The sequence below is a fragment of the Poecilia reticulata genome, linkage group LG9 (genome assembly GCF_000633615.1).
Source record: "Poecilia reticulata strain Guanapo linkage group LG9, Guppy_female_1.0+MT, whole genome shotgun sequence".
Classification (NCBI taxonomy): Eukaryota; Metazoa; Chordata; class Actinopteri; order Cyprinodontiformes; family Poeciliidae; genus Poecilia; species Poecilia reticulata.
The window spans coordinates 4,984,319-4,996,511 of NC_024339.1; the positions used below are offsets into that span (position 1 = coordinate 4,984,319).

The 12,193-nt window shown below is 39.1% G+C and overlaps 1 protein-coding gene across 1 annotated transcript in view; it reads right to left on the reverse strand.

Annotated features, from left to right (window-relative positions):
* The window catches only part of npffr1l2 (neuropeptide FF receptor 1 like 2), a 77,115-nt gene that overhangs the window by 25,168 nt on the left and 39,754 nt on the right, over positions 1–12,193 (reverse strand). Inside the window, exon 4 of the mRNA XM_008417708.2 lies at positions 756–855. Within this exon, the coding sequence (XP_008415930.2) occupies positions 756–855 (100 nt within the window). The remainder of the gene's footprint in view (positions 1–755; positions 856–12,193) is intronic.

Here is a 12,193-nt window from a genome sequence, read left to right on the forward strand (position 1 = left end):
CTAAGACCTAACAAAATATTTTTGCTAAATGAGTTGGACCGACATGCGATGATACTTAATTAGCAGATTTTTCGGTGGCCTATTTAACCGCCTTTAAAATCCATGCAGAAATGCACAAATGAGGACGATATTAAAACATAATTCCTCTATTTTATATGAACAAAAAAATTAAGCAATTACAGGTGGCTTGTTCAGTTTACTATACCAATAGGTTAAAAAAAAGGTTTATATTTAAGAAAACTCCACTAAGTACGTTCAGTCTAGGATTTTCCTGCAACCCCTCACATTGAGGATGCATGTAACGACCGTGGAGAAGAAAACTGTTTTAACAAGGAACATCCAGCAAAGTCTGGCTTAACGTCTTCAATTATTTGTGCCACAATTACTCTATTTGAATAAAAAATTCTGAAAATACCATCAAAGCCCACAAAATAAATAAATAAAATAAAAATACAAAAGCACAGATCAAGGAGAATGTTTTGTTAAAAAATCCACCCATGCATTGCTTCTGTCCTCTTATCCTTGCAGGGCTTCAGGCCRGYTGGTGACTATCTATAGCCATTTTTCACAACCTCAAAAATTACTTCAGTCTACTATTTGAGTCTCAAATAGTTAATGCGACTAATCTGAACTAATCTGAAACTATCTCATCCAACTTTTCAGGAAATTAGATTGGCAGAGTCACAGTTCCATTTAATTATTACAGTTGAATTAAATTATTGTCCTGTGAGATTCCAGTCACCTGTCAAACTCACCTTTCAATGGCTATCGCTACCAGGGTGAAGACCGAGGCCGACACGGACACGCCCTGCACAAACCCACTCATCTTGCACACTGTGTTGGAGAAGGGCCACCCTAAAGGTCAGACAGAGAAAGAATATTRAGAACATGTGCTTAATATTAGAATAATAAGCATTTTCACACCTGATGATCGGGTAGACTCAGTTCTATTGGGGACCAAAACTGCAATGTTTGTTATATTTTGAGCTGGTGTATTTTGTGTGTCAAACCTACCAAACCCTTTGAAAAACCTGTTCCCTCCCTCGCCTGAGGTAGCGCTGCAACAAAAGCCACTGAAGGAAACGACCTTCTTCTCAAAATGTAAACAAAAAGTGGAGTGTTGTCAGATCTTAGCGCTTGTAGGACTTCTCTTTTGTCGTTGGTAAAAAACCACTAGTCATTTCTCCCTCTAGCGCTTTTGCTTTAGTTGTATTTACCCAGGATGCCCCAAGCTGTAGTCCACTTCCTGTGTTTGGAGCGGTCTCTGGTCCACTTGGTGGTCACATATGCATTCACACTGCTTCATAGTTCATTTCAGCCAAACAGAGRCCRAGGTTTTCAGGCGGACCAGATTTTGCTTTTTTTTWWWATCCGCATCAGAGGTTGATTACACATTCATACCTCCCCAAACAAACCAGACAGGGCTGGTGTGAATTCACYGCTGATGTCATCTTGTCTGTCTGTTCTGTTTTGAAGTTWTATRCATTATGTTTTCAGTAACTAAGTTCATTTATGGAGGTCAAAAYGGGGAAAAAGCCTACTTTCATGTGTTCTTTACAGGAATTTCAACCCAGCAACCTTTGGTTATTTGAAACAAAACTTTATTGAACAGCAGTAGCAGTCAGGCAGACAGTATGGCGTCAGTACCGTGAGGTCCGATTGGAGTGAATATCTGCAGACATCTGTCGTTTATAGCTGCATTGCCGGTATGTACTGTGGGAGTAACTCTGTGGGATTGTTTCCGTGYTAGATGTAGTTTACTAATGTGCTATTTGACTGTACAATAAGTTTCTYTGTTGTGCAAATTCACGCGATTCGAGAGGTTATCCAATATGGCGTCGGTAGCATAGATTTATAAATGTATTTAGGATGATGTTTGGCAGAAATTCAGTGTAGAAGTGCATTCTATGCTGCACATATTCATGTATTTATTGTATCATTTGTCTTGGTTTCAGTTTCACCCTTTTGACTGTCAATTAACCTTCTGACAGCGGTCTTCGGCCTTCAGAGTTTTGATCAGAGAAAGGTGTTAGCGAGCCTTTGCATCAGGCATGCACCAGTAACTGGACACTGACTTTATATTTTAAGAACAGTAGAGGTGAAAGATTTATTTCTGGCAGTTTGGATCTTACTTAATCTCTTTATTTACAGATGATTTAAAAAAACAATAATTCTATCAACATACTGTCCAKGTGAACACAGCCTAATATCTATAATAGATCTTGGGAAACCATGCTGAAGCACCGACACATTGTGAAAAATGTACATGAATTGACATTGACCTCAGGGAAGATCAGATTACCGTTCAATAGGGAACCAGCACTTCTTCACACACAGCTACCTGCAGAGGACGGCTGAGGTAGCAGTGGTCTCAGTGATATTGCTCTTCCTCTAGCGTAGCACTCACTCCAACGCTTATAAACWGTAGTGATTTCATTGTGATAATTGCATCCAAAAATCCTGTAGACCYGTGAATCATGGCTGAAACAAAACAAAATGTTTTTCAAGAACAGCTTAAAGTGACTAAATAGGTGGTAGAAAAAAATCACATAATTGCACCTTTTTAAGGACCAGGCTAATAGGCTTTGTACAGCAGAGGGGTCTGATTCCGGACCCTGAGGGGCGGCGTCCCGCGCATTTTAAAAGTGTCCGTGTTCTGAGCCGCACCAATCAAAAGGATTAATTACCTCCTTAGAATGTCATCGAATTCAAAAAGAGGCCTGGCTGTGAGTCATTTGTTTAATTTGGGTGCTTAAATGGGACGAAATCTGAAGCGTTCTTGTTGTTTGTCATGTGTTGTAGAACACATGACAGGTGTATATTTTTGTAGTAAAAAGAAGGCATGCGTGCGTCATTAGATATACTTTTAACTGTTGCTCTGACGTGGTTCAGTGTTCAAGTTCACCTTCTCAAACTTGAGTGGATATATTCAGATTATCTGATGAAATAATGTGTTTCCTTGGAAGGTTCTCATAAAACCATTTTTAACGTGTCTTTCATTCAAGTACATTCATTCATAATTAGATTTTTTATTTATTTTTTTATTTCTTCCTCTACATCTTACGTTTTCTCCACCTGGCCAATTATTCTACACCTGCTGCTAGGAATCAGAGCACTGAAGTCATTAGATTATATTAGATTTCCCACTAAAATCACAAATTTCATTGCATTTTATTGAGATTTTACACCAAAAAAGTAGCAGATAATTGTGAAGTTGAAGAACGATTCAAGATTTCCAATATTTTTTCTTAAAAATTTGTATTCAGGTCTGTGAACTTCTCACAGAGCGCTACCACTCATYGCATCAGCCATCAGACGACTTGTTGGCATCTTATTCAGGCGTTGGCGCGACAAACCTCTCATACTCTGGAGCGGCTTCTCATGCAGCGTCTTTGGAAATTGTAGTTGGTGATATTACAGAAGAGGATTCAACACTATGGAACGGMAAACTCAACTTTGGTTGAACGGAATGATGCTGAGAGAGCTCTGGAGGAGTCAGTGCCTACAAATAAGGTCATTGCTTCTGTGTGCAAACTTGTGTGGAGGGGGAAAAAAGTGTTTCCTCTGCAATTTTGCAGAATACACAAATTTCGATGCAATAATTCTCAAAAACTGTTCTCGAAAAATTTGTGTTTTCCAAACTGGCATGTTTCCATAAAGCATACCTTATTTTGTAATTTCAATTTACGCAGTTTAATGGTCAACAGGTGATTGACCTTAAAATTGCACAAAATGGAAATACAAAAATAAATTWACCTGATGAAAACACACCAATTTTGAAAAAAAAAAAAAAAACTTGTTTTCGCTAAAAAGTTTTGSCGCTTGGATGAGGCGGGTTTTTTTTCTCAAAGCTGGAATGGAAACAATTTTTTTTGCATCACACAAGTCACATGACCAACAGTCAAATGTTACTACTGGCAAAAACCACAAAGAAGAAGATGACAGGAAGTAGTTGGAGTATGGTGGCGAGGCATGCTTTTTAATAACTTATCACGTGAACAAACTTGTTCATGTGTGATTTTCTTATTTAATGGAAACACCACAATTGCTAAAATGTTTTTTCTTTTTTGACATTAGCAGAATATCAACAAAGTTTTATGCACATTTGCAATGGAAACGCAGCTACTTTGTGTGACAGAAACCTGTCACTACATCATCCTGAATACGCCTCCCCCACTGTGAAGCRTAGCTGTGGCTGCATCATGCTGAGGGGACATAAAGCTGGTAGACGTACACACCTCAACAAACCTACGCATGTTAAACACAGGCAAAAGTGGATTTACAAAGTATCAATCCAGTGTGTGATGATACAAATCCTCACCCCACTYTGCAGATTTTTATTATAAAAAAACTAAAATAATGCGCTGCTTTGCTGAAGTCGATCACAAAATGATCAACGACATTGTTCTCTGGTTGTAGCGTGACACAATGTGGAAGAGTTGAAGAGTGACACCATGTTATATTTAACTTGATTCCAAATCCTAAACACTCCTGCTGTTCTGCCACTGCCAAGCTATCCAGGCGTTGGATCGTATTCTTCATTCTCCCTTAAAAACAGAGAGTTATGAACTGCATGGTGCACAAGATTAAAGTTGAAATAGCTCTGAATCTGAGCTAACAGCACATTATTGTACGGAACAATGACACCTGAAAAGAACTGCTGTTGGTGGAGAATTTCATTATGTTGTTTGTGCTGTGGGAACGTGGAGCCTTTTCTGTCACAGCAGCTTCCTCACCGAACATCCCTGCGACTGTAAGGCAAAGCATTTTATTGATTGTGTGTCTTTAAACCACCTGCAGCAAGCCACTCAGTGGGACAGCATGCAGAAGTCTATCATTTTTCTTTTTAAATCCTTGTAACTGTTTATTGAGTTATTCAAGAAAACAATGCAAACCTTTGACGTTACTCCAGACACTGGGATTTATCTGAAGGTATTTGATAGAACCTGTTTGTTTGCACACGCACTCTCTGTGTTTTTTAGAGATATGTATAGAAACCAATTTGTTAGGCCTGTTAAGGCTAATTATAGGTTACCTGAAGGCTTGTTTTAATAATACAGCTGACCTCTCAGGGGGCTTTAATGATGGTCTGATCTGCTGTTGATGGGTAAGGTCAAAGCTGCCACATCAACGGTCAGTACAAATCTGGCTTAATGCGTGACATTTGTCCGTTCATTTTTCCAACACACCAAAAGAACAACCAAAAAAACAAACAACCTATGATTTCCTTTAACGGCATATCTCATGTTATTTAGAATATAGAAACTAATCCAAAATTTGATGGCAGGAGAAACGCATGGAAAAAGAGAGTTCTACTTTCTTCAGTCACACTTTCTTCTCCTACTACTCTCCAGTTTGTGTTATTTGCTGCTAAGTCTTTTCTCACCGGGTATGGCGTTCTGTTTGGTTGTGGTAACTTCTTCGTCATCGGCTGAGATAAACTAGTTCTGAAACGATTAATAGAATTAGTCGTGATTAATCGGTTATTGAAAGAATTGTCAGCTAATCAATTAGTTGTTAGCTGTAGCGCACAGACCTCCAAAAAGGAAATTTTTTCTGAAAGAACAGGACAGTCAAAGCATTAAATTAAGCCAAAACTGTACAAAAAAATAGATACATTTTGCATTTAAGACGAAAACCAAATATTTGTCAGTAAATATTCTACCTAGAACTCCTCAAAAGGCATTTTTAGCTTCACCCGGTTCAAATTCTACATCAAAGTAAATCTATGAATCACACTTTGCTATTTATTGCTCAAAATATTTTTCAATAAATCTGATTTTTTTTGCTACAAACTATCAAACTAACAACGTACTTTCACAGAAAACACAGCAGAAACATTTAATCAAATCTACTCTTCTTCCTCGTCCTTAAGCTATAATGACGTAGATAAGTTGGTAGATGATTTYCAGTGCACACTTTCAGATATCATTGATTACATTGCCCCCATTAAAGTGAAGGTTGTGACTAGTAGGAAGAAATCTCCATGGAGAAATGCACAAACAGTTCAATCTGCAAGACAACTCTTCCGTAGGGCYGAACGGARATGGCATAAGACTCAACTGCACGTTTATTATGACATCTACAAGGAAACACTACATAACTATCACACAACACTAAAACATGCAAGACATTTATGACATTTCTTTGCAGATGTCATAAACAAAATATTAACAATGCTCGATCTCTATTTGCTACTGTTGACAGGCTTACAAATCTTCCGATGACGTTGCCACCTGAACTTCAATCTATTGCCGCCTGCAACAAGTTTTCAAGTTTCTTTTCAGAGAAAATTCAAAAGATCAGAGGATTAATCTGCACATCCACTCCAAAGACAGAACCAATGCTAATCCCAAACAAAACAAATGCAGGAAAAATGACCCAATTTCAACTACTTAATTATAAAACCCTAGAGGAAATTATAAGTCAATTAAGCTCCGGTTCCTGCTGTCTGGATGTCCTACCCACACATTTCTTTAAGAAAGTCCTGCCTGTTGTTGCTACTGATCTGATCCAAATAGTAAACTCATTGCTCTCTTCAKGTGTTTTCCCCCAGGCTTTGAAAACAGCAGTTATCAAACCACTTATAAAAAAGAACAATCTGGACAAATCACTACTGCAGAATTACAGGCCCATCTCCAACCTCCCATTCATCAGCAAAATTATTGAAAAAGCTGTTTTTAAACAATTAAATAACTTCCTAACAATAACAAACTGCTTTGACTCCTTCCAGTCTGGTTTTCATGCTCACCAGCACGGAGACGGCCTAGTCAAAGTGTTCAATGACATCCATATAAATACAGACTGTGGGAAAACCACAGTGCTGGTTCTGTTGGACCTCAGTGCAGCTTTCAACACTGTTGACCATGACATTTTACTGAATCGACTGGAGACTTGGGTCGGACTCTCCGGTCCAGTGCTCCACTGGTTTGAATCCTACATAAAGAACAGAGATTTCTTTGTTTCAATCGGAAACTTCTCATCAGAGAGGTCAAAGGTCACATGTGGGGTACCCCAAGGTTCAATCCTAGGACCCCATCTTTTTAATATTTATATGCTCCCACTGGCTCAGGTTATAACAGGACATCGGATTAGCTACCATAACTATGCGGATGATACACAGCTCTACATCACGATGTCACCAGGTGACTTTGAACCCATCCAATCACTGAATAGATGCTTAGAACAGATCAATGTGTGGATGTGCCAAAACTTACTCCAGCTGAACAGAAACAAAACTGAAGTTATTATCTTTGGACCTAAAGAGGAGCGAACCAGAATCACTGCACAGCTTCAGTTATTACAACTGAAAACCAGCGATCAGGCCGAAACCTGGGAGTAGTGATGGACTCTGACCTGAACCTTCAGAGCCACATTAAGACAGTCACAAAGTCAGCCTTCTATCACCTGAAGAACATCTCCAGGATTAGAGGACTTATGTCTCAGCACGATCTAGAGCAGTGGTTCTTAACCTTTTTTGAGGTACCGAACCCCCCAGTTTCATATGCGCATTCACCGAACCTTTCTTATCCCCCCCCCCCTCCCCGACACGCAACATACTTTGCAGTATTCAGATTTAGTAATGTAATTATATTAGCTGTGCTACCACCCCCACGCCACTAGAGGCAGTAGCAACCCCGAAAATATGCGACTAAGGAGCAGATTTAGACTATAAAATTTGGTAAAAAGAGTGGAGCTCCTTCAATCAGGGCTCCTCCGCAGCACTGATTGGCTAAGCAATGTAACGTGATCCTCTGCAGCAACTGATGGCAAAGCGGGGCGTCATCACGACTTTACACGGCAGAGGCTCCGCCGAACCCCTGAGACCGACTCATCGAACCCCTGGGGTTCGATCGAACCCAGGTTAAGAACCACTGCTCTAGAGAAACTCATCCATGCATTTATCTTTAGCCGCATTGATTACTGCAACAGCGTCTTCACAGGTCTGACTAATAAATCAATCAAACAGCTGCAGCTGATCCAGAATGCTGCTGCTCGTGTTCTCACTAAAACCAGGAGGATAGAGCGCATAAAACCAGTTTTAAAGTCCCCACACTGGCTCCATGTAGCTCGGAGAATAGAGTTTAAAATACTGTTAGTTTATAAATCATTGAATGGTTTAGCACCACAATACATTAAAGATCTGTTATTGCTGTGCCAACCGTCTAGACACCTCAGATCTTCTGGTTCTGGTTCTGCTCTGCATCCCCAGAACCAAACGAGGAGAAGCAGCATTCAGTTTCTACGCACCACAAATCTGGAACAAACTTCCAGAAAACTGTAAAACAGCTGAAACACTGAGAGCCTTCAATTGTCAACTTAAAACCCACCTGTTTAGAGTTGCTTATGGCTAAATTAGGATTAGAGTGTAGGTTTTGATGTCTTTGATGTTTTTAATGTTTTTATCTTTACTTTTTATTTATTTATTCTCACTGTTTATGTTTTAATGATGTAAAGCCCACCAGAAAATGTCCTAGTTAAATGAGTTTAACTAAAGTCCTATGGGGTTTAGAGTCCCAGTTGCAACTAAAAACCTAGGTGTGAGTACCCTTGTTAAATAACATCTTAACTAAAACTCTGAGGTGTGAGTGCCTGTAATGAAGGTCTTCATTACTTGGCTGTACAACACTTGAAATGTGTGTTAAATGATTAAAAAAAAAAAGCATGATTGATAAATGAAACAGATGAAACAGATACAAACAGATTGAAGTATTTTATTTGTGTGTTTTATGCAGTGGCATCAGGCTGGAACTGATGGTGTCCTGTTAAAATACAACAAACAAAGGGATAATATAAGCATTATGATTGTTTGAAGGCTTTGTGTGGGTGTGGCTTACCTCTGTCTCTTCCTCTGCAGGGTGTTCAGGCCTTTTAAAGGTTCCAGAAGAGACCAAAGCAGATGGAAGAGGGGGAGCAGTAGAGCTATGCATTTTATAAATTTAATGTTGGATTTATATTTATATTGATAGAAATGCGTTTTTAGAGATGCTTAAAATGAATAACATTTGGTAATATATATTATTCTGTAGATTTTGTTAGTTTGTCAAACTTTGTTTGTGTGTATGTATTTTGTTTTACCCTGTTTCTTGGTGGGTTTGTGAATTTTAACAGCCAGCGACTATAAAAGGCTGCATGTTGGCCACATTGGTTAGTGTTGCTGCTGAGACCCTAGGCTGCTGTAAGCAGGGTTGTTTGTCTGTTAAATGTTGGTGAATAAAACACCCAGTGGGATTTGCACCGTTTCTCTGCCTCAAGTCTCCTACTTCCTCCAGCTGCTAGGGGCCATTCTAACAGACCCTTGTTAAATAACATCTTAACTAAAACTCTGAGGTGTGAGTACCCTTGTTAGATGGCGTTCTAACTAAAACTCTGAGGTTTTAATGTTTTTATCTTTTTTGTTTTTATTTGTTTTAATCTTTTTCAAAATCTTTTCTGCTTTCTCACTGTTTATTCTGTTTTATTTTAATTATGTAAAGCACTTTGAAATGCCTTGCTGCTGAAATGTGCTATACAAATAAAATTTGATTGATTGATTGAAGCGTTTGCTAAAGAAATGCTGTGATATGACATTTTAGGCAAAAAAAAAATTCTTATGAAAAAAGTAACTGAATTATTTGCTTATTTGCATCTTTTAGTTTATTTCTAATATTTTGGGTTTCCTTAGAAACTTTTTAAACTAATTTCACACTCTGCTGATTAATAAACTGAGCTTAATGCACCGTGACTAATAATAATTAAAATGTGTGTGTGATTGAACTAAAACGACTTCTTTGGCGCAATGTAAAGAATCTGAATTGAATGAAACTGAGAGTATCCAGCTCACAGAAAGCGAGGAGGACTTTTCATCCGTCAGTGGGAAAGAAACCGTTTAGAAGAACCAAATTTTTTCCGTGTGTCTGCTGAGAATCAAGAGATTCTAAAGAAATCTCCGTGCATAAAGGCCAAAGTCAGGAGTCACACAGATCTGTCTGACCTTCAAGCTTTCAAACAGCCCTGCTTGTGAACTTGTCATGCAGCCACAATCAATAAAATCCCAGCGGGAAAACCGCTGTCACTTCACGCTCTGCTGAAGCGTCCAGAAATAAATCCTGAAGTGGTCGTATGAGCGGATTCTCAGCTCTGCAGAGAGACGTCTACGCTACACGCCTGTCTCTGACATGCACGGACATTTGTGTGGTCGTGTGTTGGGGAATTTATCGTGATAAATTCTTTATCATGATACGATTTGAATTGATTGTCGTCACGACCAACAAGAAATATGGTGGTAAAACTTTTAAGTATGATTTGCTTGAAGCAATCCATGCTTCAGTTTGTTGCGGTGAAAAATGGAAATTTGCTTCCTTGTTGCAAAGAGGAGAAAAATCATCAGATCTGTCAACAGCATCCTGGACGAGTACCGAGACCAACCTGGGTTCACATAGCGAGGCGTGACTGTAACATTTTTTTGTTCTGTGAAGTAGACATTTGTAAAATAATTCAGTCCAAAAAAATGACACTTCTTATTGTCCTCTCTCTTTTTCTTTTTTTTTTAAACAGTATATTTATGAGACATAAAAACATGCATTCAGTCATTTAGTACCCACAATCAATAAAGTTCAGTAAAAAACAAAAACAAAAAAATAATACACAGACTAAAAAAATKTTTCAAAATCAAAAGCCTAGATAAAGTAAGACACTCTTATTAAAAATAACTTAATATTGATCTTATTACATGCTGCTGTTTTGTTCCATTTCACTCTCTGACCTCTTAACTTCTCCAAAGCAAGGCAAGAAGTCATTTCCCATAACCACACTGCAGCTTGTGTTATTCTCTTAAACTTGGATCAAAATGTCCTAAAATGTTTGTCTTTGTTTGCTCATAAACTGAATTGTTTTTCCTCACAGCAATTCTTAAACTGTACTTTAAGAACATTGGAGTTCTGGTCTGAGCATTTTGTATTCTGAACTGATTAAATGCAGTTAAAAAACTCAAAGCCTGGTTTAGTTCAGCCTCAGATCAGGAGCGATAAATCTAAAACGTTGACGTCAATGCTTACACTTTGCAGAACACATTTAAGTAGTTAGTGGGAGTTGGTGCATCACCTTGCTACTGGCTGCACAAGCAGCTAGAAGACATGAAAAGTGTTTGGGGTGGAACTGAAAGAAAACTTGTGACTACTTTTGCCGACCCTCGACAGGAAGTTGAGCGGGTCGAAAGCCATATAGGCCTGATGGGTATGAAAAGCTGTGAAGGTGTTGGTGGGTTGCATCAGCGCCTGCAATAGCAGGCCTGCTTATCTATAAAGACCCCGACTCAGGAGACTATACCAGAGTTTTTTCTGGGCAACATGTCCATCTGGTGTCGTCTCAGTGGGAAAACCGCAGACATCATCTTTCTGCAAGACTTCCGACTGTGTTATCCAGTCAATCACACAAAGCGTGTGTGATTGACTGGTCTGCAGGCAGAATCTCATTTCTATTGGCAATGTCCGAAGAGGACAATTAGAGGGTGGTTCCAGACTGAGGAGTGCTGGAAGTCTTGTAAGACGAGAGGCTGGGAACACCATTCGTTATTCATTTCAGGCGTAGATGGAGACTTCTGTAGTCGTCCAAGAGGCTGTGGCTCTGCATACCCCAGACCCAAGAGAGACAGAACTACTGCAGCCTTCAGTCTGACTACTGCTAAATATGATATCACCCTACATCCCTTATAGCAGTGCTCAGTAACTATTGTGCAGAAATGTTAAATATTGTGGTTTTCTTTATGCACTAGTAAAACAGACCAACCAGTCCACTGTCGGACGAGATACAACCGTGTGATCGCATCCAACAAAATGGATTCTTCCAAGAAGATGAAAGATAAGCAACAAGTTGGGGCATGGCGAATTGGTAGGAATGTCTGACTTTCATCTCTCCAGTGATTTTTCAACATGGTGAAGAGTCTGACCTGGCAGCTGTACGCTCCTTTAAATGCAGTGAAAACAGCTGGAAGGTTTGGTTCAAACAGCCTTCCAGTGATCTGACTGTCTTTTCTGGTTGTTCACTGCATTTCACATCCACGCTTAAAATAGGCCCTTATAAAACAAAAAAATATTGCAGTTAGTATTTATATTTTACAATATGCTCGTTATGCCACAGTCTGTCAGACAGACTGTGTCTGTACGTACACAGTCTGTCTGTGTATGTATGTATGTATGTATGTATGTATGTATGT